We start from the raw sequence: 22,168 nt of genomic DNA on the forward strand, positions 1-22,168 counted from the left end.
TGTGGTGTGTGTGTGTGTGTGTGTGTGGTGTGTGTGGTGTGGGGTGTGGTGTGTGTGTGGTGTGGGTGTGGTGTGGTGTGGGGGTGTGGTGTGTGTGTGTGGTGTGTGGTGTGGTGGGTGTGGTGTGTGTGTGTGTGTGTGTGTGTGGTGTGTGTGGTGTGTGTGTGTGGGTGTGTGTGTGTGTGTGTGTGGTGTGTGTGTGGGTGTGGGTGTGTGTGTGTGTGTGTGTGTGGTGTGTGTGTGTGTGGTGTGTGTGTGTGTGTGTGTGTGTGTGTGTGTGTGTGGTGTGTGTGTGTGTGTGTGTGGCACAGGTATGCCGGTGTTGTACTGGTTCTCAGGGAGGATGTCTCTGTGGGGAACCATCTCCTTCAACCTCGCTGTCTTCATCAACCTCATCATCGCCTTCTTCTACCCCTACGCTTCAGGACAAGGTACCGCGGGTACTACGAGTACTACGAGTACTACGAGTACTACAATACTGAAAGCCTGCTGCTACACAGAAAGCCTGAAATAATAACAAAGGATACTTTTACTGCCGTATTTACGCCCCCTGCTTTATGTTGCGTGCCATAACAACACATGGAACCGTGTGAATAATCTGTGTTCAGTATGTTGCAGCTTGAGAGTAAACGAATCACAAGTGAAAACGTTTCAGGTTTGCCTGAAATGAAAAGCCCTGAGGAGGATTATCTGATCTGATGTTGTTATGGATCTAAATCTCTAGCACATCACAGCACAACATGAGCCAGAGATCGTTTTAGTACAGACATTTCAGGCGAGATCTCCGGGATTTAGTTGTTTAGTCCTGAAAGTGAGATTGACAGCCCTGTCAGCAGGGTGCTGATCAACGTGAGCTCTTAGAACCACCGGACTGGTGAAGTCACGTCTTTTAGCACGTTGTATTTTTGAAGCAGAAACACTTTCAGGGATGTGTGAATGTCTCTGGAAGCGCAGTCAGTTAGTGCAGTAAAACTACTGGTACTACTACCACAGTACAGTCTGGCCCACCACTGACTCATACCCCCCAGCGGGCGCCATCGATGACTCCCTGCTGCTGATGCTGTTCTGGATCCTGGCGGGCCTCTCGGTCCTGGGTCTGTTCTCCCAGCGGTACGGCCTGCAGCCTCTCACCATCGCTCTGATCCTCCGCTCCATCTACCACCTCGGCATCGGCAACACGCTCATCCTGCTGGGCTCCCTCAACGTGAGCAGGACTCCATTACCCAGCAGCCACCGGGGCAGCCTCTGCAATGCAGTAGAACGTACTGCATGTACCTCTGAGATGTAGAGCAGTAGAATGTACTACGTGTACCTCTGAGATGTAGAGCAGTAGAATGTACTACGTGTACCTCTGAGATGTAGAGCAGTAGAACGTACTACATGTACCTCTGAGATGTAGAGCAGTAGAATGTACTACATGTACCTCTGAGATGTAAAGCAGTAGAATGTACTACATGTACCTCTGAGATGTAGAGCAGTAGAATGTACTACGTGTACCTCTGAGATGTAGAGCAGTAGAACGTACTACATGTACCTCTGAGATGTAGAGCAGTAGAATGTACTGCATGTACCTCTGAGATGTAGAGCAGTAGAATGTACTACGTGTACCTCTGAGATGTAGAGCAGTAGAATGTACTACGTGTACCTCTGAGATGTAGAGCAGTAGAACGTACTACATGTACCTCTGAGATGTAGAGCAGTAGAATGTACTACATGTACCTCTGAGATGTAAAGCAGTAGAATGTACTACATGTACCTCTGAGATGTAGAGCAGTAGAATGTACTACGTGTACCTCTGAGATGTAGAGCAGTAGAACGTACTACATGTACCTCTGAGATGTAGAGCAGTAGAATGTACTACGTGTACCTCTGAGATGTAGAGCAGTAGAATGTACTACATGTACCTCTGAGATGTAGAGCAGTATAATGTACTACATGTACCTCTGAGATGTAGAGCAGTAGAATGTACTACATGTACCTCTGAGATGTAGAGCAGTAGAATGTACTACGTGTACCTCTGAGATGTAGAGCAGTAGAATGTACTACATGTACCTCTGAGATGTAGAGCAGTAGAATGTACTACATGTACCTCTGAGATGTAGAGCAGTAGAATGTACTACGTGTACCTCTGAGATGTAGAGCAGTAGAATGTACTACATGTACCTCTGAGATGTAGAGCAGTAGAACGTACTACATGTACCTCTGATATGTAGAGCAGTAGAATGTACTGCATGTACCTCTGAGATGTAGAGCAGTAGAACGTACTACATGTACCTCTGATATGTAGAGCAGTAGAATGTACTACATGTACCTCTGAGATGTGGAGCAGTAGAATGTACTACATGTACCTCTGAGATGTAGAGCAGTAGAATGTACTACGTGTACCTCTGAGATGTAGAGCAGTAGAATGTACTACATGTACCTCTGAGATGTAGAGCAGTAGAATGTACTACATGTACCTCTGAGATGTAAAGCAGTAGAATGTACTACATGTACCTCTGAGATGTAGAGCAGTAGAATGTACTACGTGTACCTCTGAGATGTAGAGCAGTAGAACGTACTACATGTACCTCTGAGATGTAGAGCAGTAGAATGTACTACGTGTACCTCTGAGATGTAGAGCAGTAGAATGTACTACATGTACCTCTGAGATGTAGAGCAGTATAATGTACTACATGTACCTCTGAGATGTAGAGCAGTAGAATGTACTACATGTACCTCTGAGATGTAGAGCAGTAGAATGTACTACGTGTACCTCTGAGATGTAGAGCAGTAGAATGTACTACATGTACCTCTGAGATGTAGAGCAGTAGAATGTACTACATGTACCTCTGAGATGTAGAGCAGTAGAATGTACTACGTGTACCTCTGAGATGTAGAGCAGTAGAATGTACTACATGTACCTCTGAGATGTAGAGCAGTAGAACGTACTACATGTACCTCTGATATGTAGAGCAGTAGAATGTACTGCATGTACCTCTGAGATGTAGAGCAGTAGAACGTACTACATGTACCTCTGATATGTAGAGCAGTAGAATGTACTACATGTACCTCTGAGATGTGGAGCAGTAGAATGTACTACATGTACCTCTGAGATGTAGAGCAGTAGAATGTACTACGTGTACCTCTGAGATGTAGAGCAGTAGAATGTACTACATGTACCTCTGAGATGTAGAGCAGTAGAATGTACTACATGTACCTCTGAGATGAAGTAGCACAACATGGAAATACTATAGATTTCAAATAATAAAAATGCCATGTTCTTGAGTAAATGTACTTGGTAACATTCCACCAATGCTGAGAAGTCCTCGTTACCCTGTCTTCTCCTCTTGTCTCATCACCCTGTCTTCTTCTCTTGTCTCATCACCCTGTCTTCTCCTCTTGTCTCGTCACCCTGTCTTCTTCTCTTATCTCATCACCCTGTCCTGTTCTCTTGTCTCATCACCCTGTCTTCTCCTCTTGTCTCATCACCCTGTCTTCTTCTCTTATCTCATCACCCTGTCCTGTTCTCTTGTCTCATCACCCTGTCTTCTCCTCTTGTCTCATCACCCTGTCTTCTCCTCTTGTCTCGTCACCCTGTCTTCTCCTCTTGTCTCGTCACCCTGTCTTCTCCTCTTGTCTCGTCACCCTGTCTTCTTCTCTTGTCTCGTCACCCTGTCTTCTCCTCTTGTCCCCCCCAGCTGATCAACAAGGTGGTGTTTGTGGTGAGCTTTGTGGGAAACAACGGGACGTTTATTATGGGATACAAAGCCATGGTGATGGACGTGGAGTTCATCTACCACCTGGCCTACGTCCTCACCTCCACCCTGGGACTGTTTGTCCACGAGCTCTTCTACAGTATCCTGGTAAGAGTCCCCCACCTGTCCTCACCTGTACTCACCCATCTCACCTGCCCCTCACCTATCCCCCACCCGTCTGTGTCTCACCTGTCCCCCCAGCTGTTTGACCTCATCTACCGGGAGGAGACCCTGTTCAACGTGATAAAGAGCGTGACCCGTAACGGGCGCTCCATCCTGCTGACGGCCCTGCTGGCGCTCATCCTGGTCTACCTCTTCTCCATCGTGGGCTTCCTGTGTCTGAAGGACGACTTCATCATGGAGGTGGATCCGCTGCTCCAGCTGGCTGCAGGTGGTTGACCTTTCACCCCTTACCTCTGCTCTCAGCACAGATCACGGCCCTCTGAGCCCACAAATATTACACCGGTGTATTAGAATAAAACAATATACTTAACAGGATTTGATTTATGTAACAGCAGCATTATATTACAAACAACAGTAATAGAAAATGTGATTTAGCTTTGACCCCTGAACCCTTTAAATCAGGTCATTGGGTTGAAATGTGTAAATATTCATGATTCGTTCTTTATGGTCTTCGGGACATAAACAAGTTGTCAAAATGAATGAAGTGATTTTATTGTTTTATTCAGTGATAATATTATGTCCCTGTAACGCTCTCTATTCATCGGCTGGGTTTGTCTTTTAAAACTTGTGTGTGTCTCTCTGTGTGTCTCCAGATTCTCAGCAGAGTGAGGCCTCTCAGGACTTCCTCAAGTCGTGCTCTGCAGACGGAGTCAGCTGTTCCTCGGAAGCCGTTGCCGAGGAGGAAGGTGAGAGTCTCCTCAGTAACCAGGTGGGACCCTCACGTCGTTGCCGCGGCAACGTGATCGCCACGTGTGCGTTGTCTTGTGCGTTTCAGCGGAGCCGGACGCGGAGCGAGCGTGCGACACCCTGCTGATGTGCATCGTCACCGTGCTGAACCACGGGCTGAGGAACGGGGGGGGGGTCGGAGACGTGCTGCGCAAACCCTCCAAGAACGTAAGGACACACACACACACACACACACACACACACAATGACTATTCTTGCAAGAAGAGCAACAAAGTGGGTGGAGCCAGAACACCGATGTTGGACGTCTCCTTATTCCCCCGACCCCCCGACCCCCCCGACCCCCCCTCACAAAAAATCCCCTCAGGGTCTCTGGTTTACTGGATTAAATCCAAAGCAGGAAGTAGAAACCCGCCGTATTTCCCTTTCAAAGTCCGATATTATGTGTGTGTGTCTGTGTGTGTGCGTGTGTGCGTGTGCATGTGCGTGCATGTGTGTGTGTGTGTCTGTGTGTGTGTGTCTGTGTGTGTAGGAGCCGTTGTTTGCGGCGCGCGTCGTGTACGACCTGCTCTTCTACTTCATCGTCATCATCATCGTCCTCAACCTGATCTTCGGCGTCATCATCGACACGTTCGCAGACCTGAGGAGCGAAAAGCAGAAGAAGGAGGAGGTGCTGAAGACCACATGCTTCATCTGCGGTGGGTTGTTAACATCTGGAGGTCCAGTGGTGGTCTGGTTGTTAACATCTGGAGGCCCAGTGGTGGTCTGGTTGTTAACATCTGGAGGCCCAGTGGTGGTCTGGTTGTTAACATCTGGAGCCCCAGTGGTGGTCTGGTTGTTAACATCTGGAGGTCCAGAAAGTTGACCCTGTGGCTTAATTGTCCCTCAGGTCTGGAGAGAGACAAGTTTGACAACAAGACTGTGTCCTTTGAGGAGCACATCAAGCTGGAGCACAACATCTGGAACTACCTGTACTTCATCGTCCTGGTGCGCGAGAAGAACAAGACGGACTACACCGGACCCGAGAGCTACGTGGCCCACATGATCAAAGTAAAGCGGCCGCCGTCCAATAGGAACGCTGGAGACGCTTCTTCTTCTCCTTCATCGCCTCCTTCCTGTCCTTCTGTCTCAGAACAACAACCTGGACTGGTTCCCTCGGATGCAGGCGATGTCTCTGGTGGTAACCGATGGCGACGGGGAGCAGAACGAGATGAGGATGCTGCAGGACAAGCTGGCGTCGACGATGAAGGTGGTGATCACGCTGACCACCCAGCTGACGGAGCTGAAGGAGCAGGTACACGCACACACACACACACACACACACACACACACACACGTACCTCTTTCATGTTTTTATTTCTGTAATTCTTTACAACATAAACTTTATTTCAGAGCATATTATATTTGTTTGTGTATATAACCGATGTACATTTACACGTCCGTGTGTATAAGCGCTCTCTCTGTACTGCAGATGACCGAGCAGAGGAAGAGGAGGCAGAGGATGGGATTCGCTGACCACCAATCAGGAGCCGGCGCCGCGCTGCCGCCGAGCGCCGCGGGGGGGAACCACCAGATGTACAAATCATAAACCACATGCAGAGAATATCGTCAAAACACACCTGTTAGCTTTAGCTTTAGCTCCGGATGTGTAAATACATTAATATACATATATACATATATGTATTGTTATGTATGTAAGTGATGTATTTATGGAGAGAGTGTGTGTTTTAACACTAGCTAGCTCAGTTCAGACACTGGATTATACTCAAATACTCTTCACTGTATCTCATCAGGAAGCACAAGGTGAAGATCATGCGTCTTCGTAACAATGACATATTAAAGTGCATACACTTTTTTGTTTGTGGTTTTGTTGGAGTTGGTTGGAACTGGTTATTAAATATGTATTAATTCCATCAGAACTATGCTTTACACAACGTACTTTCCATATGTACTTTCTACTGCACTGTGACCAGACTCTTCATGATTTTGTGTTTTCTTTGGCAGATGCTCACTAAAAAGTCAGAATACAAATCATATTATAGTCCGTCAGAAAAAGACAACTATCATACATGTTTAGTAGTATTTTTCACAAGAAACCTCAAAAATAATATAGTAGATATATATATATATATATATATGTATATATATATAAAATTACAGCCAAACAATGTAACATTTAATTCTGCAGCGTGTGAAATATGAGCACTGATGAAGACCTCTGAAGACGAAGGGACGGTTGGACATGGGGGACATCATGCAAATGAAGAATTCTTTCAGTATTTCATGTTTATTCATATTAGTTCATATTAGTTTGTTTCTTTTCCTATTTTCTTACTTTTTTTTTCTTACTCTCATTTTGTATCCAAGCACCAACTGGGCACCGTGGGGGCAGGAGGTGGACGAGGAAATGCTCTTTGCAGCCGTGACCAGACGTAGACAGCTGGGCAGGAGGGTTTCTGTCAGGGGAGTGAAGAAGAGTATGAGGGGGACATAAGGGGGCAGGGAAGTAAAAATCAATGAGATCTCGTGAAAAACTAACAAGACAATAATGAGAGTTTGGAAAGTGAGAGAGCAACGAGAAGAACCTGGTAAATGTTTGCTCACAGAAAATCAGCTCTGTCAAACAAATGATAAGTTACGCAAAGGTCCTGCAGCGCCAACGAGGAACAACCTGAGGAAGACATGAAGGTGGGAGCACAGGGAGGGTGGATGTGGTGATCCTCATCCAGCAAGAGGAGTGTTGGTCAGGTGGTCTGGGAGAGTGGGGGGACTTTGGTCTGTGGTTTACCCGGTGGGGGCCCCATGGACACGCATCATGTAAAGGAAGTGTGTAGGGATCACACGCAGGATAAAGGACCAGGAATTAACAGGAGAACATCTGATACTCTGGGGGTCTACACGGTGGAGACGGGGGCAGTGCTGGTTGCACTACGACGGGTGGAAAAGGGGTTGATTTGCTCAGACGCGTCCTTTCAGTCGACAGGAGACACTGTACGAAGTCCTTCAGTCAGTCAGGTGGACTTCCTGTGGGTTCCAGCACATGTTGGGGTGAGTGGGAATGAGGAGGCGGGTGAGCTGGCTGACATTAGTGAGGCAGACGTCAAGAGTATTAACTGGGAAAATATCAATAAAACGTGGCCAGCGAGGTGGGACATATATGACTGTAACTTACTCAATCGATAGATGCGGAGCATAAAGGTCATAAAGTGGTGTGGAAACACTAACAGTGTTGAGGAACCCGTCCTTGACCCTCTAGCAGAACTACGACCAGCCATTATAAAGCAGTTTATAGTTGGTAATGTTGGGTCAAAGGGTACAGCATTTAAACATGTTCTTGCACAAGTTTCCTGGCTTCATCTCCACCCGGACAGACATTTTGGAGAAGTCTGAGGGAGGAACTCTGAAAGGAGCTCTGACCATGGGGAGCACAGCTTATTAGAAACAAATATACGACCCGGTTCATTAAATTCATAAAATGCATATAGTGTACACCAGAATACAGCCATGATTCTGAAACTGTGTAATCAATAAAGTAATGACAATATTGTAAAACCAGTGTAAATCTGCAACTGTAATAGAATAATACCAATGCAGTTATGATTGTATTTGATGTAATGTGATCAACTGGAATGCATGCATGTAATACTTGCACAAGCACTGATATTGACTAAGGATCATTCGAAATCCGAGTTACATTAAACTCACCAGAAGACTCCCAGAGGCGTGGACACTGACTTTCACACCTTTAAGCATTGTTATAAATACCTGTAGGAACCATTGTTCTGGAGTTCGCTGGTGGAGGCGACAGACGGGCACTAGGGGGGTCAAAGGACTGACCTGGGGCCTGTTGGCTGCTGAGACCAGCGGCTCCTCAGCTGAGATGTTCTTTTTACCACAACACCAACTCCTTTATTAAATACATTTGATTTAACCTTTAGATCAGCGATGACCTCTGTCCGTCCGGCGTTTCTTCATTTCTGAATACAACAGTACTGTTGGCACTTATAGGGTATGATCGGGGTACAGGGGGCATTTATTTGTATTTGATTTGATTTATTTCCCTTTGGATTGTTTGGTTTGTTTTGGGGTAAAGAGGGTTGGGGTTTTGTCTGGTCCACATTCCGGAGCAGAAGGCGGCGGTAAGGCACCAATAAGATGGATGCCAACCGCCGAAAAACCACCAAACGAAGAAGAAGAAGAAGAAGAAGAAGACGACGAGGAGGAGGAAGTCAGCAGAGATTCATTCTAACAACTTAAAGTCTTCATAAACCTGTGAGTACGTCCCGCCACAACAAGCGCGCGTGTGTGTGTGCGCGTGCGTGTGTTAACGGGCCGTGAACCTTCTCAAAGTTCTTTTCACCGTTGAACAAACACGGAAGTAGTTTATTTCCTTTTGTAGTTTTTTACCAAATCGAGAACACGACGGGTTTTTATCTTTAGTGTCTTTTCTTAAGTATTTCTTAAGTGGCTGTGACGTCACGGTTTAACCGTCAGAAAGGTGTAGCTGTGACGTCACGGTTTAACCGTCAGAAAGGTGTATCGGTCCAGATGTTTGAGGCTCTTTCGCAATAAACCGTCATGAATCACGGCGACGGAGAACCGGTCACTTCCGTGATTGGAACGACACACAGACACACACACACACACACACAGACAGACACACACACACACACACACACACACACACACACACACACACACACACACACACACACACAGACAGACACACACACACACACACACAGACAGACACACACACACACACACACACACACACAGACAGACATGGTGTTGTAGCTTCTGTTGATTTGTGTCGATCTGGTTGGTTTTGTTGGAGGTTAAACGTGTTTCTGTGCGTGTGTGTAGTGTGTGTAGTGTGTGTACTGTGTGTAGTGTGTGTGTGTACTGTGTGTGTACTGTGATTTCTTTGCTCTTAATGAGTGAATATCAATTATGAGTTCATAGTTTGCTTATTAGTCCCTGTTAGGGTGGTGCCCTGTTATTTATTTATTTAGTCAATTATCTTCGTTGTTATTAATACTTGTATTGATGTCAATGATTTAATTTCACACTAGCTGTTAACCAACACGTTACCTCACAGTCTACAGACAACAACACACAGTGTCCCATGAGGTGGATGAGCTCTGTGTGTTTGTCCTGATGAAGATAATAACGTGTGAGTTCTCCCAGCAGGTGGTTGTGAAGCTGTGGACTCTGGTATGAATCAGGCTGAGGACCCAGAGGACGGAGTCCGTCCCTCTGAAGCTCCTCTGTGTGGGGAACATGACAGCCAGACCAAAGCTCAGAGGTGAGAGGACCATCTCCAACTGTCCTCCACCCGTCTCCATGTCCCAACGTCTCTGACTCACTGACTCTGTGTCAACAGGACCCATCAGAGACTAGGACCTGGACCTGGTTTAGGATCTGGACCTGGACCCAGCTGTGTGTCCACGAAGAGTAACCGGTCTATGAGTCCTCCTCTACTCTTCAAAGATGTTCGTCCCTCTGTTGATGCAAGGTGAGGGTCTCAGGCTGATGATGAGGTGTTTCTATCAGACTCTCTGGTGGAGGTTCTGGGTTTCTTGCTCCAGGGCCCTTCAGCAGTGTCCAGTGAGGTAGGGAGAGCTCCATGGAGGACTTGGTGGGACCTGTTGGGACTAAACCAAACTGACTGGTGAAGAAAACAGTGAGCTGAAAGACTGAGCTGTTGGCTGAACCACTACAGGGAGTCATGTGGTCCACATCCAGACCTCACGTCATGGACCTTTACCTTGTTTTGGTCTCTGTGAGGACGGACACCATGTGAGCTGATGCTTCGTGGTTAAATGATGATGTGATGATGTAATCTCAGTGTTTCTTTTAGGTCACATCAGCAGAGAGGAAAGTCTCCTGAACCCAGATGTTTGTCCATAAAGAGTGATCAGTCAATGGGTCATCCTCTGGTCTTCAAAGATGATCAGTCTATGGGTCATCCTCTGGTCTTCAAAGATGATCAGTCTATGGGTCATCCTCTAGCCTTCAAAGATGGACGGCGTTCTTATGACACAGAGTAAGTTCTCAAACAGATGAAGATTTTTTTTTAACTCTTTATTTTGTTGTCAACAACGTGCGTTTTCAGACAGTCACTTTCTGTGTCCATTTTACAGTTGTATGTAGTCTTGGTACACATGCTATTCAGCTGTTCTGTACAAAGCACCAAAAGAACAAATGTTGGTCACTCCAACAGAAAGGGGAAAATAAAAACAAAGAAATAAAATCAAGGGATGAATAAATAATAGTTGTCCACTCCTGAATGTAGTATTGTAGGTGCCGTATATACGCACAAGAGGTTAGTGTATCACAAATTAGCAGGTCACAATTCAGCTGGAGGGCCGAGCAACATACGGTAATAACCCTCATTGTATCAGTAATGCTGAGACAGGGCCCCGTCGTTTTGTAAAGATAGGCTTTTGGAGCCGTAATGAATATGTTATTTGTTCCATTTGATAGATGTCTCATACCTTTTGGATCCATATATTAGTACGTAGGGGGATCCAGCTGTAACCATCTGAGAGTTCTACCCATTAGTGCTGCTGTGAGCAGTATGTCTAGAAGGTATTGCTCCCCATAGTGCTACGGAGGGGTCCTGTTGGAATATCTCTTTGAGGGCATCAAAGACCTCCCTCCAGTAAGCACTTAACTTATGGCACAGCCAGAATATATCTGTGTGATTGGCAGCATGTGTTCCACGCTTCCACCAGCACGAGTTGGAGTGTGTTGGGCCAATCTTAAAGAACTATGAAGAATTGTTTTAACCCTCAGTGATGAATCACAGAAATGGTCGTTCATTGTTTAAAGCGTTGTTTCCATGACGATCAACCATGACAGATCTCATTATCTCTATCTCACAGTAGACTCTGTGAAAAGGTCCAAAGACTAGTTCAGAAGGTCTAAGGAGACTTATAGAAGTCAGGGGACGGACTAAAGAGGTTTGGAGTAGTTTCATAAGACTTTGTCTTAGAGGTCTGCAGATGTTGTTTTTATGACCCACAGTAAGAACTGAAACCAGATAAAACTGATGACTAACTGTCACTCAACTAATAAACTGTCCGTCCATCGTCAACATCTTCAGCATCTGGTTTTCATCATGATCAATCATAACAGAAGCCAACTTCTTTAACTAATGTTGTATTGGTCTTGATGGTCCAAACTCGATGTGAGCTGATGGTTCATGTTCCTCCACAGAGAGGACCAGGAGAGCTCAGATGTTCCCACAGGTCCATCTGCCCAGCAGCATCAAACACACATGGACTCCATCTTCATGGTGTGTACATGAACAACTACTTTACATTACATCTCAGTTCACCATCATCTCCATGCTGCACTTTGTAGACCAGTGGATTGTCCGTCTGTCCAACATGGACCTGATGGTGGCTTCCATGTTCTAGTTGGTGTCATTCATAGAATGTTCTGTTCCAGCTGCTGGAGAAGAACATCCTCACTTTTGTGAAGAACGAGCTGAAGAAGATCCAGAAGGTTGTGAGTTCAGATTACCCAGAATGCGTAGAGAAAGAGGATGAGGAGGTGCTGGATGAAGAGCAGAGGAGGAGCAGAGAGGCATTTGTGAAGATCTCAGTGCACTTCCTGAGGAGAATGAAGCAGGAAGGGCTGGCTGAGCATCTGCAGAGCAGTAAGAGGATTTCTCTACAGACTCACCATGCTGATACATGAGACCTTCACTGATGTCTCAAGAGATGGACAGAATATATTCATAGTCATTCTGAGGAGAGGACATGTTGACATCTATTCTTTGACTCATTGATCTTCTCTGTTGTCTTCATTCAGGACTTCTTGCTGCAGTTTGTCAGCGTAAACTCAAATCCAACCTGAAGAAGAAGTTCCAGTGTGTGTTTGAGGGGATCGCTAAAGCAGGAAACCCAATCCTCCTTCTGAATGAGATCTACACGGAGCTCTACATCACAGAGGGAGGGAGTGCAGAGGTCAATCAAGAACATGAGGTCAGACAGATTGAAACAGCATCCAGAAGACCAGCCAGACCAGAAACAACCATCAGACTAGAAGACCTCCTCAAAGCCTCAGCTGGAGGAGAGGAACCAATCAGAACCGTGATGACTAAGGGAGTGGCTGGCATTGGGAAAACAGTCTTAACACAGAAGTTCACTCTGGACTGGGCTGAAGACAAAGACCACCAGGACATACGGTTCACATTTCCATTCACCTTCAGAGAGCTGAATGTGCTGAGAGAGAAGAAGTTCAGTTTGGTGAGACTTATTCATCACTTCTTCAGTGAAACCAGAGCAGCAGGAATCTGCAGGTTTGAAGAGTTCCAGGTTGTGTTCATCTTTGACGGTCTGGATGAGTGTCGACTTCCTTTGGACTTCCACAAGAACGAGATCCTGACTGACATCACAGAGTTGGCCTCAGTGGATGTGCTCCTCACAAACCTCATCAGGGGGAAGCTGCTTCCCTCTGCTCGCCTCTGGATCACCACACGACCTGCAGCATCCAATCAGATCCCTGCTGAGTGTGTTGACATGGTGACAGAGGTAAGAGGGTTCAATGACCCCCAGAAGGAGGAGTACTTCATGAAAAGGTTCAGAGATGAGGAGCAGGCCATCAGCATCATCTCTCATATCAAGACCTCACGAAGCCTCCACATCATGTGCCACATCCCAGTCTTCTGCTGGATCACTGCTGGAGTTCTGGAGGAGTTGAAGACCAAAGATAGAGGAGAGCTGCCCAAGACCCTGACTGAGATGTACATCCACTTCCTGGTGGTTCAGTCCAAAGTGAAGAAGGTCAAGTACGATGGAGGAGCTGAGACGGATCCTCACTGGAGTCCAGAGAGCAGGAAGATGATTGAGTCTCTGGGAAAACTGGCCTTTGATCAGCTGCAGAAAGTCAACCTGATCTTCTATGAATCCGACCTGACAGAGTGTGGCATCGATATCAGAGCAGCCTCGGTGTACTCAGGAGTGTTCACTCAGATCTTCAGAGAGGAGAGCGGACTGTACCAGGACAAGGTCTTCTGCTTCGTCCATCTGAGTGTTCAGGAGTTTCTGGCTGCTCTTCATGTCCATCTGACGACCTTCAGCTCTGGTGTCAATCTGCTGTCAGAAGAACAAACAACCTCCCTGGAGTCTAAACGCTTTAAAGTCAATCCCGAACCAACGTGTCTCTACCAGAGTGCTGTGGACAAGGCCTTAAAGAGTCCTAATGGACACCTGGACTTGTTCCTCCGCTTCCTCCTGGGTCTTTCCCTGGAGACCAATCAGACTCTCCTACGAGGTCTGCTGACACAGACAGGAAGTTACTCAGAGACCAATCAGGAGACAGTTGAGTACATCAAAGAGAAGATCAGTAAGAATGTGTCTCCAGAGAAAAGCATCAATCTGTTCCACTGTCTGAATGAACTGAATGATGGTTCTTTAGTGGAGGACATCCAATGGTTCCTTAGTTCAGGACGTCTCGCTACAGGAGAACTGTCTCCTGCTCACTGGTCAGCTCTGGTCTTCATCTTACTGTCATCAGAAGAGGATCTGGAGGTGTTTGACCTGAAGAAGTACTCTGCTTCAGAGGAGGCTCTTCTGAGGCTGCTGCCAGCGGTCAAAGCCTCCAACAAAGTTCTGTAAGTACATCTTTTCTACTTATTGTTCATATTTTCTTCATTGTCGTTTCATTTAGGGCTGCAACAACGAATCAATGAAATCAATAAAATTTGATTATTAAAATCGTTGGCAACGAATTTCATTATCGATTCGTTGTGTCGCAAGATTATTACGTCACTCAATGAGTTGCGGAGATGCGCGCGGAGCAAAACTCCAACTCCTCTCTAAATAATTTAATGAATAAGCTTCAAGTGAACTTGGGGGTGTGAGTGTGAGAGTTTGTGAGAGTCGTATAGAGAACAAGTTCTGACGTTAAAACAAATCCTGTAAAATGTTCTGATTTGTATTTTTCTTTTTTCTAAATTATTATATTCAAGGAGCAACCTTTTACTTTCTGAAGTATTTTTGCAATGTGAATTTGAAGTTTGTTTTAGAATAAAGGGTTGGAAATGAAGGCTTTTTAATGCTGTTTTTTTTTTATCTGATTAATCAAAGAAATAATCGACCGATTAATCGATTATCAAAATAGTCGTTAGTTGCAGCCCTAGTTTCATTTCTTATTGTAAGTGGAAAGAAGGTCTGTGACCTCTTGAACTGATACACGGTGTTCCTGAGATAAACAGATCTTAAGGATGATTTGTGAAGCAGGATCTGTGTATTCATGTTGTTAAGTTTTATTGCTTGTTGTTTTGTGTGTCTGCAGGCTGTCAGGCTGTCTGATCACAGAGGAAGGCTGTGCTTCTCTGGCCTCAGCTCTGACTTCTGACCCCTCCCATCTGAGAGAGCTGGACCTGAGCTACAATCATCCAGGAGACTCAGGAGTGAAGCTGCTGTCTGTTGGACTGGAGGATCCTCACTGTAAACTGGAGACTCTCAGGTCAGATTAAGTTAGTTTGTCCTCAAATATTTGAACGTGTCTCTAAACTATCAGCTACATGCAGTGTCAAAATAATCTCTCTTTCTTAAGCTATGAATTTGATCATCAAGTTTTCAGATTTTTTTTTTACCAGGAAATAAACCAGAACTATGGAACCAGAGGAACTAATCTCAGAGATGAAACTATGGACCAAAAGCCCCTTTTGCGAATTTAAGTCTGTTTCCATGACATCACAAAAACTTTATAGACAAGACAAATTTATTACACAGTAGCTTAATAAAATAAAAAGACTGTTTGAAACACAATGTTCTTTCACAATAAAACATCACAGGTTCATCCTGCTGTTCCTCTTATTTAGGCTTTGTCATTTAATGTTTGATATAATAATGAATGAAAAGGATAAAAGCAGAGGTGGGAGAGACACCGAAGACTTTAATGTCTGTCGATCTGCTGACAGTTTGATGGTTGTTTATTTCTGATTCAGAACATAACAAACATGAAATCAGAAGATGAGGATTCATTTTCACTCTGTTTTCGCTCTTTAAAACGGGTCAGAGGATCGAGTAGGGCTAAGCAGTGTGCCGGTTCAAATTTCCTTATGGTATGAATTTTAGCCCTAACCCTAACCCAAACACTCTACAACAGGGTAAAACACCACAACACAACAGTTTGTGACACACAAACAATTTGTAACACCAATAACTGAATATTTATGAAACTACCCCACCGAACTGCATGCTGGGTACAGCTCGCCCGCTATCACAAGAAGAACAAACTTCGTCACTCTCATGAAAACACAGAAAAGAGCGATGCAGGAAGACCAACGAGAGACCAGAGATTTAACAACACAACTTGTGCCCGAGAGAGGATCCGTGTCTGTTTGGAGGGTAAAATAAAATAAAATAAGTTCGATCAGAAAATTTATTGCAAAGTTGGTCGAGCCGCTGGTATGCTAACACTAGCAGCTAACAAGCTAAAAAGCTAACTCGCTGGCTAGTTGCGAGCAAGAAAAGCTGTTTGGGTGGGCGGCGTCCTTGTTGTGTTCACTAGAAAGAAAAGTGCGGTGCTCCCATCAAACAGACTACTGTGATATGAATCTTTGGCCATAACGGCTAACCCTAGAAGCCAAACTGTATTTAGCGCTAAAAACAGCATTAAATATCTCCGCCTCATCCTGATATTGACACTACAGTACTTCCTCTAAACAATGGAGCACAATTGGCAAATTTACTCCTCTTGTTTAAAGTAGAACAACAGTGACACTTTCACTGGACATCTCTTTGCTCTTACTGATTTTTATCCAAACGTATCATCAAAGAGGATTTTATTTTGACATAACCATTATTTTTTCTTCTTTTTGATTGTTGTCTCTTCAGGCTGAGTGGCTGTAACCTCTCAGAGAGAAGCTGTGACGCTCTGTCCTCAGTTCTCAGCTCACAGTCCTCTAGTCTGAGAGAGCTGGATCTGAGTAACAACCACCTGCAGGATTTAGGAGTGAAGCTGCTGTCTGCTGGACTGGAGAGTCCACACTGTCACCTGGAGACTCTCAGGTCAGGATTCAGTTAATGTCCACTTAGTGTCTTTATTTACATCAACATTTCTGACAGTCATAAGATTATTTCTTCTTGCATGATTTGGTTCCAATATGTATTTTCCTTATAAATGTCCTGTTCAATGATTTCTTGATTTTTCTAACAACTACTCATGTACATTGTGTGTTTGGTTGGTATCCATGTTAATGTGACCCCTCTGTACCTGATAGTATCTCAGTACTGCAGTGACCTTCCAGCCCTCACAGCTCCCTCAGATCATGTGACATGTGTGTTGTTTTGTGTGTCTGCAGGCTGTCAGGCTGTCTGATCACAGAGGAAGGTTGTGCTTCTCTGGCCTCGGCTCTGACATCCAACCCCTCCCATCTGAGAGAGCTGGACCTGAGCTACAATCATCCAGGAGACTCGGGAGTGAAGCTGCTGTCTGCTGGCCTGGAGGATCCTCAGTGGAGACTGGAGACCCTCAGGTATGAGAGAAAAGACAAACAGTCAAAGAAACCATCTGTTCTAACCGTCTTGATGGATCATCACAGGAGGAACGTTTGGTGTTTTAAAGGAGCTTAGCTTCTCCTGGTTTTGGTGCTTTGCACTGAGAGCCAGTTTCCTGGATGATCAGAGTGGACTTATTGAAGCTACAGGTGACAGTCGGCCACAGACGCTCAGTGAAGAACCAACAGCTGATGGTGAACCTGGTGTGTCAGAGCCCAAAGAAGTTTGATTAGGACTGGACCAAAGTTCTAGGGGGACTCGGGCAGTGCTCTGTGGCTGCAGACCCACCTGAGCTGTAACACCTTCACCTCCAGACTACAGGGGATAGAAACCAGTGTTGACTGTTGCTTGGAGACGGGGAGTGAACAGTGTCAGTCAGACCTCCAACCCCCCCGACCTCCATCGGAGGGTTTGTGGCGCTGTAGTGATTTCAGGCTACTGGGGAACAAAAGTGTCTCAGGAGAAACTGTCAGACCTCAAAGCATCACACGTATCGACCAGTCAGTGGCCTACTGGGAACAACAGCCAACACGTAACATCATTATGGAGGATTACAATGAAATTGACCTCCTTTACAACTTCCACCACGGATAGCGTACTTATCAATCTTTAGTGAGTGACTACTTATTGGACTGTTGGACTACTATATTAAAGAGTGGACGTCCATCAGTCAGGTGACACAAAGACCATCATGTTGATGTGGAAGCAGCTGGTTGATCTCATGTTAGACAGAACTGCTTTAGAAGATGATCACATGTTGTGTTCACAGCTTGTTGTCACTGAAGTGGACAAAGAAACCACTAGATGGAAGTTTAAACATTGATTCACTGTGAAATGGAATATCAGTATTATACTGATATTAATAGATGATGAATAAGTGAACGTGATGAGCGGTGGTCATCGGCCAATCACAAGAAGAAGAGGTGGTCCATGTGAGCTGTGTGTGATGTAATGTCCATGTCTCCATGCTGCTCTGACCCCCCTCCTCCTTTCAGGGTGGAGCCTGATGGAGTCCGATGGTTGAGACCAGGTCTGAGGAAGTGTAAGTGTGCTTTGATTCATGAAGATTCAACCATCTTCACACTGTGACATCACTCATTCACCTCTGTGATGTCGTCATCATCAACGTGTCAGTAGATGAACACATGATTAATAACTGCAGCTGTATTGTGTCTTGTTCTCTCATCAGATTCCTGTGAACTCACAATCGACACAAACACAGTAAACAAACAACTCAAACTGTCTGACAACAACAGGGAGGTGACTCATGTGGTGGAGGTCCAGTCACGTCCTGATCATCCAGACAGATTTGACTCCTGTCTTCAGCTGCTGTGTAGAACTGGTCTGACTGGTCGCTGTTACTGGGAGGTCGAGTGGAGCGGAGACGTTGATTTATCAGTGGGTTACAGAGGAATCCGGAGGAAAGGATACAGTTATGACTGTGTGTTCGGGTTGAATGATCAGTCCTGGAGTCTGATGTTCTCTGATGAAGGTTACTCTGTCCGTCACAATAAGACGGAAACATTCATCACCTCCTCCTCCTCCTCCTCTGGTAGAGTAGCAGTGTATGTGGACTGTCCTGCTGGCTCTCTGTCTTTCTTCAGGGTCTCCTCTGACACACTGATCCACCTCCACACCTTCAGCGCCACATTCACTGAACCTCTTTATCCTGGGTTTGGGTTCAGGTCCTGGCCTGGTTCTGGTGCCTCAGTGTCTCTGTGTCCTCTTCAGGAGGGAGAGTCTCCTCCTGGTGGAGAACCTTCCTCTCTGCTCACCACATAGTTCAGTCTGTACAGCTGATGGTGGGTGTAGATGCAGGTGGAGCAGGTGAGGGGTACCTGAGCTGGTCTGGACTCTGGGGGGTCCACAGCTCTCTGGGACTTGTGGTCTGAAGGAGCTCAGCGAGGTGTGTTTTAATGTCGCTGAGCTCGTTGCCTCTGTGGATGAATCCGTAGATCATCATTTAGATGTTGGGTCCTAATTGGGTTTAATCTCAATCTTCAAGAAGACGTTTTATAAAAAGGTCTCACATGAGATAAATGTGTGTGTAGTCCTTATTTGTGTGTGTCCTTCATCAGCATTCATGCTGGTAAAAGCCAGGTGTTTTTTCAAGGGTTGTTTGTAACTAAAAAATGCATTTGAATGCTAAAAGATTAAAGCTGAAATGAATAAAGAATTGTTCAAAATCCACATAGAAGCCTTTTCCTTTCGTCCCTTTACTCCCTGATCAGCTACCGGTGGCGGAGCTGGATATCCTGACGCTGCAGTTTGTAAAGATGAGGAGTAGAAGGTGGTTCGGTGCGATGACCATTTATTGCTCTTCATATGAAGAATTTACAAACCAAAAACAGGAGGTAAAAATAACAAACAATTAAACTGAAGCAGTTTCTTAGATGGCGGGATACGGCTCCTATGGCGGCAAATCACTGTCAAAATTCGAGAGCGCAAATCAGGTTGATGCGCGCGCGTAAATCAAACGTCCGCCAGCAAAAGTTTGTCTCGTGCTCGCGCAGCGTGAACTTCCTCGCTCGCGAGGAGAATCTCTGCTCGCGCGCGAAGGTGTTTTCCACGCGCTCGCTGTTGTTCTTTTTGACAGTAAGGGGGCGGAGCCAGTCACCATGGTCTCTACACCTGATTGGTTACAAACCCCGTCTTTGGATTGGCTGCAGTGATGCGTTCACACAACTATAGAAGCCCGTTTCCGCACTACAGAAAGGGGATAGAAAGTCTAAATTATGAGATAAAACGTTGTGTTGCGTGCGTGTCCCCATTTCCCTCGACTAGCGTGTAAAGCTTTGCAGCCTCCTGCAGCAGCAGGCTGTGATTGGTCCGCTGACTACGTCCTTTACGGAGTCTCACGTCTCCGTTTTCACAGCACAATACGGCCGTTATTAAAAGGAAGAACGTTTACGAGAGAACGGATCAGATTGAAGAGCTTTTAAATATGAGCGCTTGTACAAGCCGTCATTGGCGGACGATGAGGACGCCGGATGGCCTCTGATTCATGGAGGCAGATCTCCACAAACGAGGGGAACAAAGTCGTGGAGGAAAATACTTCCACACACAAAGACGTGACTCTCCAGGTCGTCTTCAACAAAACACGTGACTCCACCTGTTGTTCTGGAGGTGAATCGCTCTGCAACACACGCAAGACTTTACAACCAGGAAGTGAAACCAGCGCGTCGACACGACGTAAAGACGCAGAAACACGCGGCGGCCTTAACTTGTAACCTCTGGGAGGTCAGTGTAGAGGTGTTAACCATAAAGTAAATAGTCACAAAATATAAAAGAATAACGCTTCATAGAAACCAATCAATTCACAGCAAATAAGATGACGAAAACAAACACATGCAAGATGGCTGCTCCATCACTGTGTCACACAGCAGAAAATGAAACACAACAAGGTCCATGCATTTCTGCAATAGTGTGTGTGTGTGTGTGTGTGTGTGTGTGTGTGTGTGTGTGTGTGTGTCCAGCAGCATTCAGGGCTTTGCTGCGGAGCCTCGGTGGAATGCAGCAGCTGCTCCTCAGCTTCACAATAAGAGACCAAATAAGGACGTCTGATGTGTTTGAATGACACACACAGTTCAGCTGCTGCATGCATGAGGTGTGTGTGTGTGTGTGTGTGTGTGTGCGAGGTGGCGTGTGTCAGTCTGGGGGAGACGGGTGCGTTCAAGAGTTAAAGAGCCTCTAATTATTATTATTATTACAAAGGTCACGTGACCTTTCTTCACATGCGTCATGTTATTATTAATAACAGAAGCTTTTATCTGAAGACTCGTCACATTTAAACCGTTTAGATTAGACGACAATAATCAAACACACAAAAATCACACCGTCATCTCCCAGGAATCCTTCACGCATGGAACATGCGGCTTCCTCCCTCCGTCCACACAGATGCTCCGGGGACCCGCTTGATTGGTCGCTCTATGTTGCCCGTAGGCGTGTGGAGGCGTGTGGAGGCGTGTGGATGGTTGTGCGTCTCTGTGTAGCCCTGCGATTGGCCGGCAACCAGTCCAGGATGAACCCGTCTATCGCCTGAAGTTAGCTGCCCCCCTATGAAGGATAAGCGGTTTGAAGATGGATGGATAGAAATAGATCTAATAGAAATAAGAGCTGACTTGAAGGTTCCTTCCTGGTAGTAGTATTCCCACGGTGTATCTTTATGGGTTAAACGTGTTTTTACTGCAAAAGAAGTGTACATTTTATTTTGATGTGATATTCATCCATCCATCTTCAAAGCTGCTTACGCTTCATTCAGGGGCGGGTCAGTGGGTGGATGATATTCATAGTCAATGTGACACAAGGTCAAGGTAGGATTATGTGTGGACTGCACGTCTGTTGGTTACTATTATTATTGTTATCATTGCGTGTGTGTGTGTGTGTGTGTGTTCAACTTCTGTTTCTAACAGAATGTGGTTCAGCTGAATGGTTTGTGGAGGGATTTTAAATGAGACATAAAAGGCTGATGAAATATAATTTAATGTTTCGCCTTTTCCCACGAAGCGTTCATCACACGTGATGCATTCAAAGGCCGTCGTAATGACGGACATCTCAGAATCCCGACTGCTCTCTCAGCGTCTGTCAGAGGTGATCGATTGAAGGAAACGTGTTTTCCATCGGAGGGGTTGGAGCGCGTGTGATGTCATCCTCATCCTATCTGCACTGGCGGAGGGGTCCAGGGAGGCAGAGGGGATGATGGGAGATTAAGACCTAGCTTATGTTCAGGAGGAGCGTCCATTGTTCTCTGTTAGAATCTGGGATTCCTTCTGGACATCCTTTAGGCCGCTGCTCGCTAAGCGTGCGCCTGGAATCCAGGACGAAAACAGGCGTGAGCTGTCAGCCAATCAGACAACAGCCAGAGTCTTCTTCAAAGAGCCGAAGAGCCACAGAGGCCTCACAGAGGACTTTAGCCGTAGGCCCTAAAGCCCTGTGGGTTACGGCTTCAGGGCCTCTGGGTGAGCTGTAACCCCGACCTGCAAACCAGCTGCTCTGTCCAGAGAGAGAGACACAGACAGATGAGGACAGAGAGACAATGAG

The 22,168-nt window shown here is 45.9% G+C and overlaps 2 protein-coding genes across 10 annotated transcripts in view; both read left to right on the forward strand.

Annotated features, from left to right (window-relative positions):
• The window catches only part of itpr3 (inositol 1,4,5-trisphosphate receptor, type 3), a 39,412-nt gene extending 32,954 nt beyond the window's left edge, over positions 1 to 6,458 (forward strand). The window contains 10 exon segments of the mRNA XM_078081262.1: positions 312 to 431; positions 1,029 to 1,204; positions 3,681 to 3,845; positions 3,939 to 4,128; positions 4,514 to 4,606; positions 4,696 to 4,814; positions 5,137 to 5,302; positions 5,494 to 5,654; positions 5,737 to 5,898; positions 6,076 to 6,458. Of these exon segments, the coding sequence (XP_077937388.1) occupies positions 312 to 431; positions 1,029 to 1,204; positions 3,681 to 3,845; positions 3,939 to 4,128; positions 4,514 to 4,606; positions 4,696 to 4,814; positions 5,137 to 5,302; positions 5,494 to 5,654; positions 5,737 to 5,898; positions 6,076 to 6,192 (1,469 nt within the window). The 3' untranslated portion in view covers positions 6,193 to 6,458.
• Positions 6,459 to 8,747: 2,289 nt separating this feature from the next.
• LOC120829150 (NLR family CARD domain-containing protein 3) lies at positions 8,748 to 19,318 on the forward strand. Of its 9 annotated transcripts, none has more exons than XM_078081214.1 (12): positions 8,748 to 8,876; positions 9,795 to 9,912; positions 9,991 to 10,122; positions 10,468 to 10,653; positions 11,829 to 11,907; positions 12,063 to 12,273; positions 12,429 to 14,232; positions 14,916 to 15,089; positions 16,466 to 16,639; positions 16,933 to 17,106; positions 18,124 to 18,170; positions 18,318 to 19,318. In XM_078081214.1, exons 2-12 carry the CDS (start codon positions 9,824 to 9,826, stop codon positions 18,908 to 18,910), a joined length of 3,663 nt encoding a protein of 1,220 aa, XP_077937340.1. In that variant the 5' UTR covers positions 8,748 to 8,876; positions 9,795 to 9,823; the 3' UTR covers positions 18,911 to 19,318. The 9 variants fall into 9 exon arrangements, with proteins under 9 accessions (XP_077937340.1, XP_077937350.1, XP_077937353.1 ...); XM_078081216.1 differs by having other exon boundaries at positions 8,787 to 8,876; positions 9,798 to 9,912; XM_078081224.1 differs by lacking the exon at positions 14,916 to 15,089.
• Positions 19,319 to 22,168: the final 2,850 nt, after the last annotated feature.

This window comes from Gasterosteus aculeatus, chromosome 2, assembly GCF_964276395.1.
Source record: "Gasterosteus aculeatus chromosome 2, fGasAcu3.hap1.1, whole genome shotgun sequence".
Lineage (NCBI taxonomy): Eukaryota > Metazoa > Chordata > Actinopteri > Perciformes > Gasterosteidae > Gasterosteus > Gasterosteus aculeatus.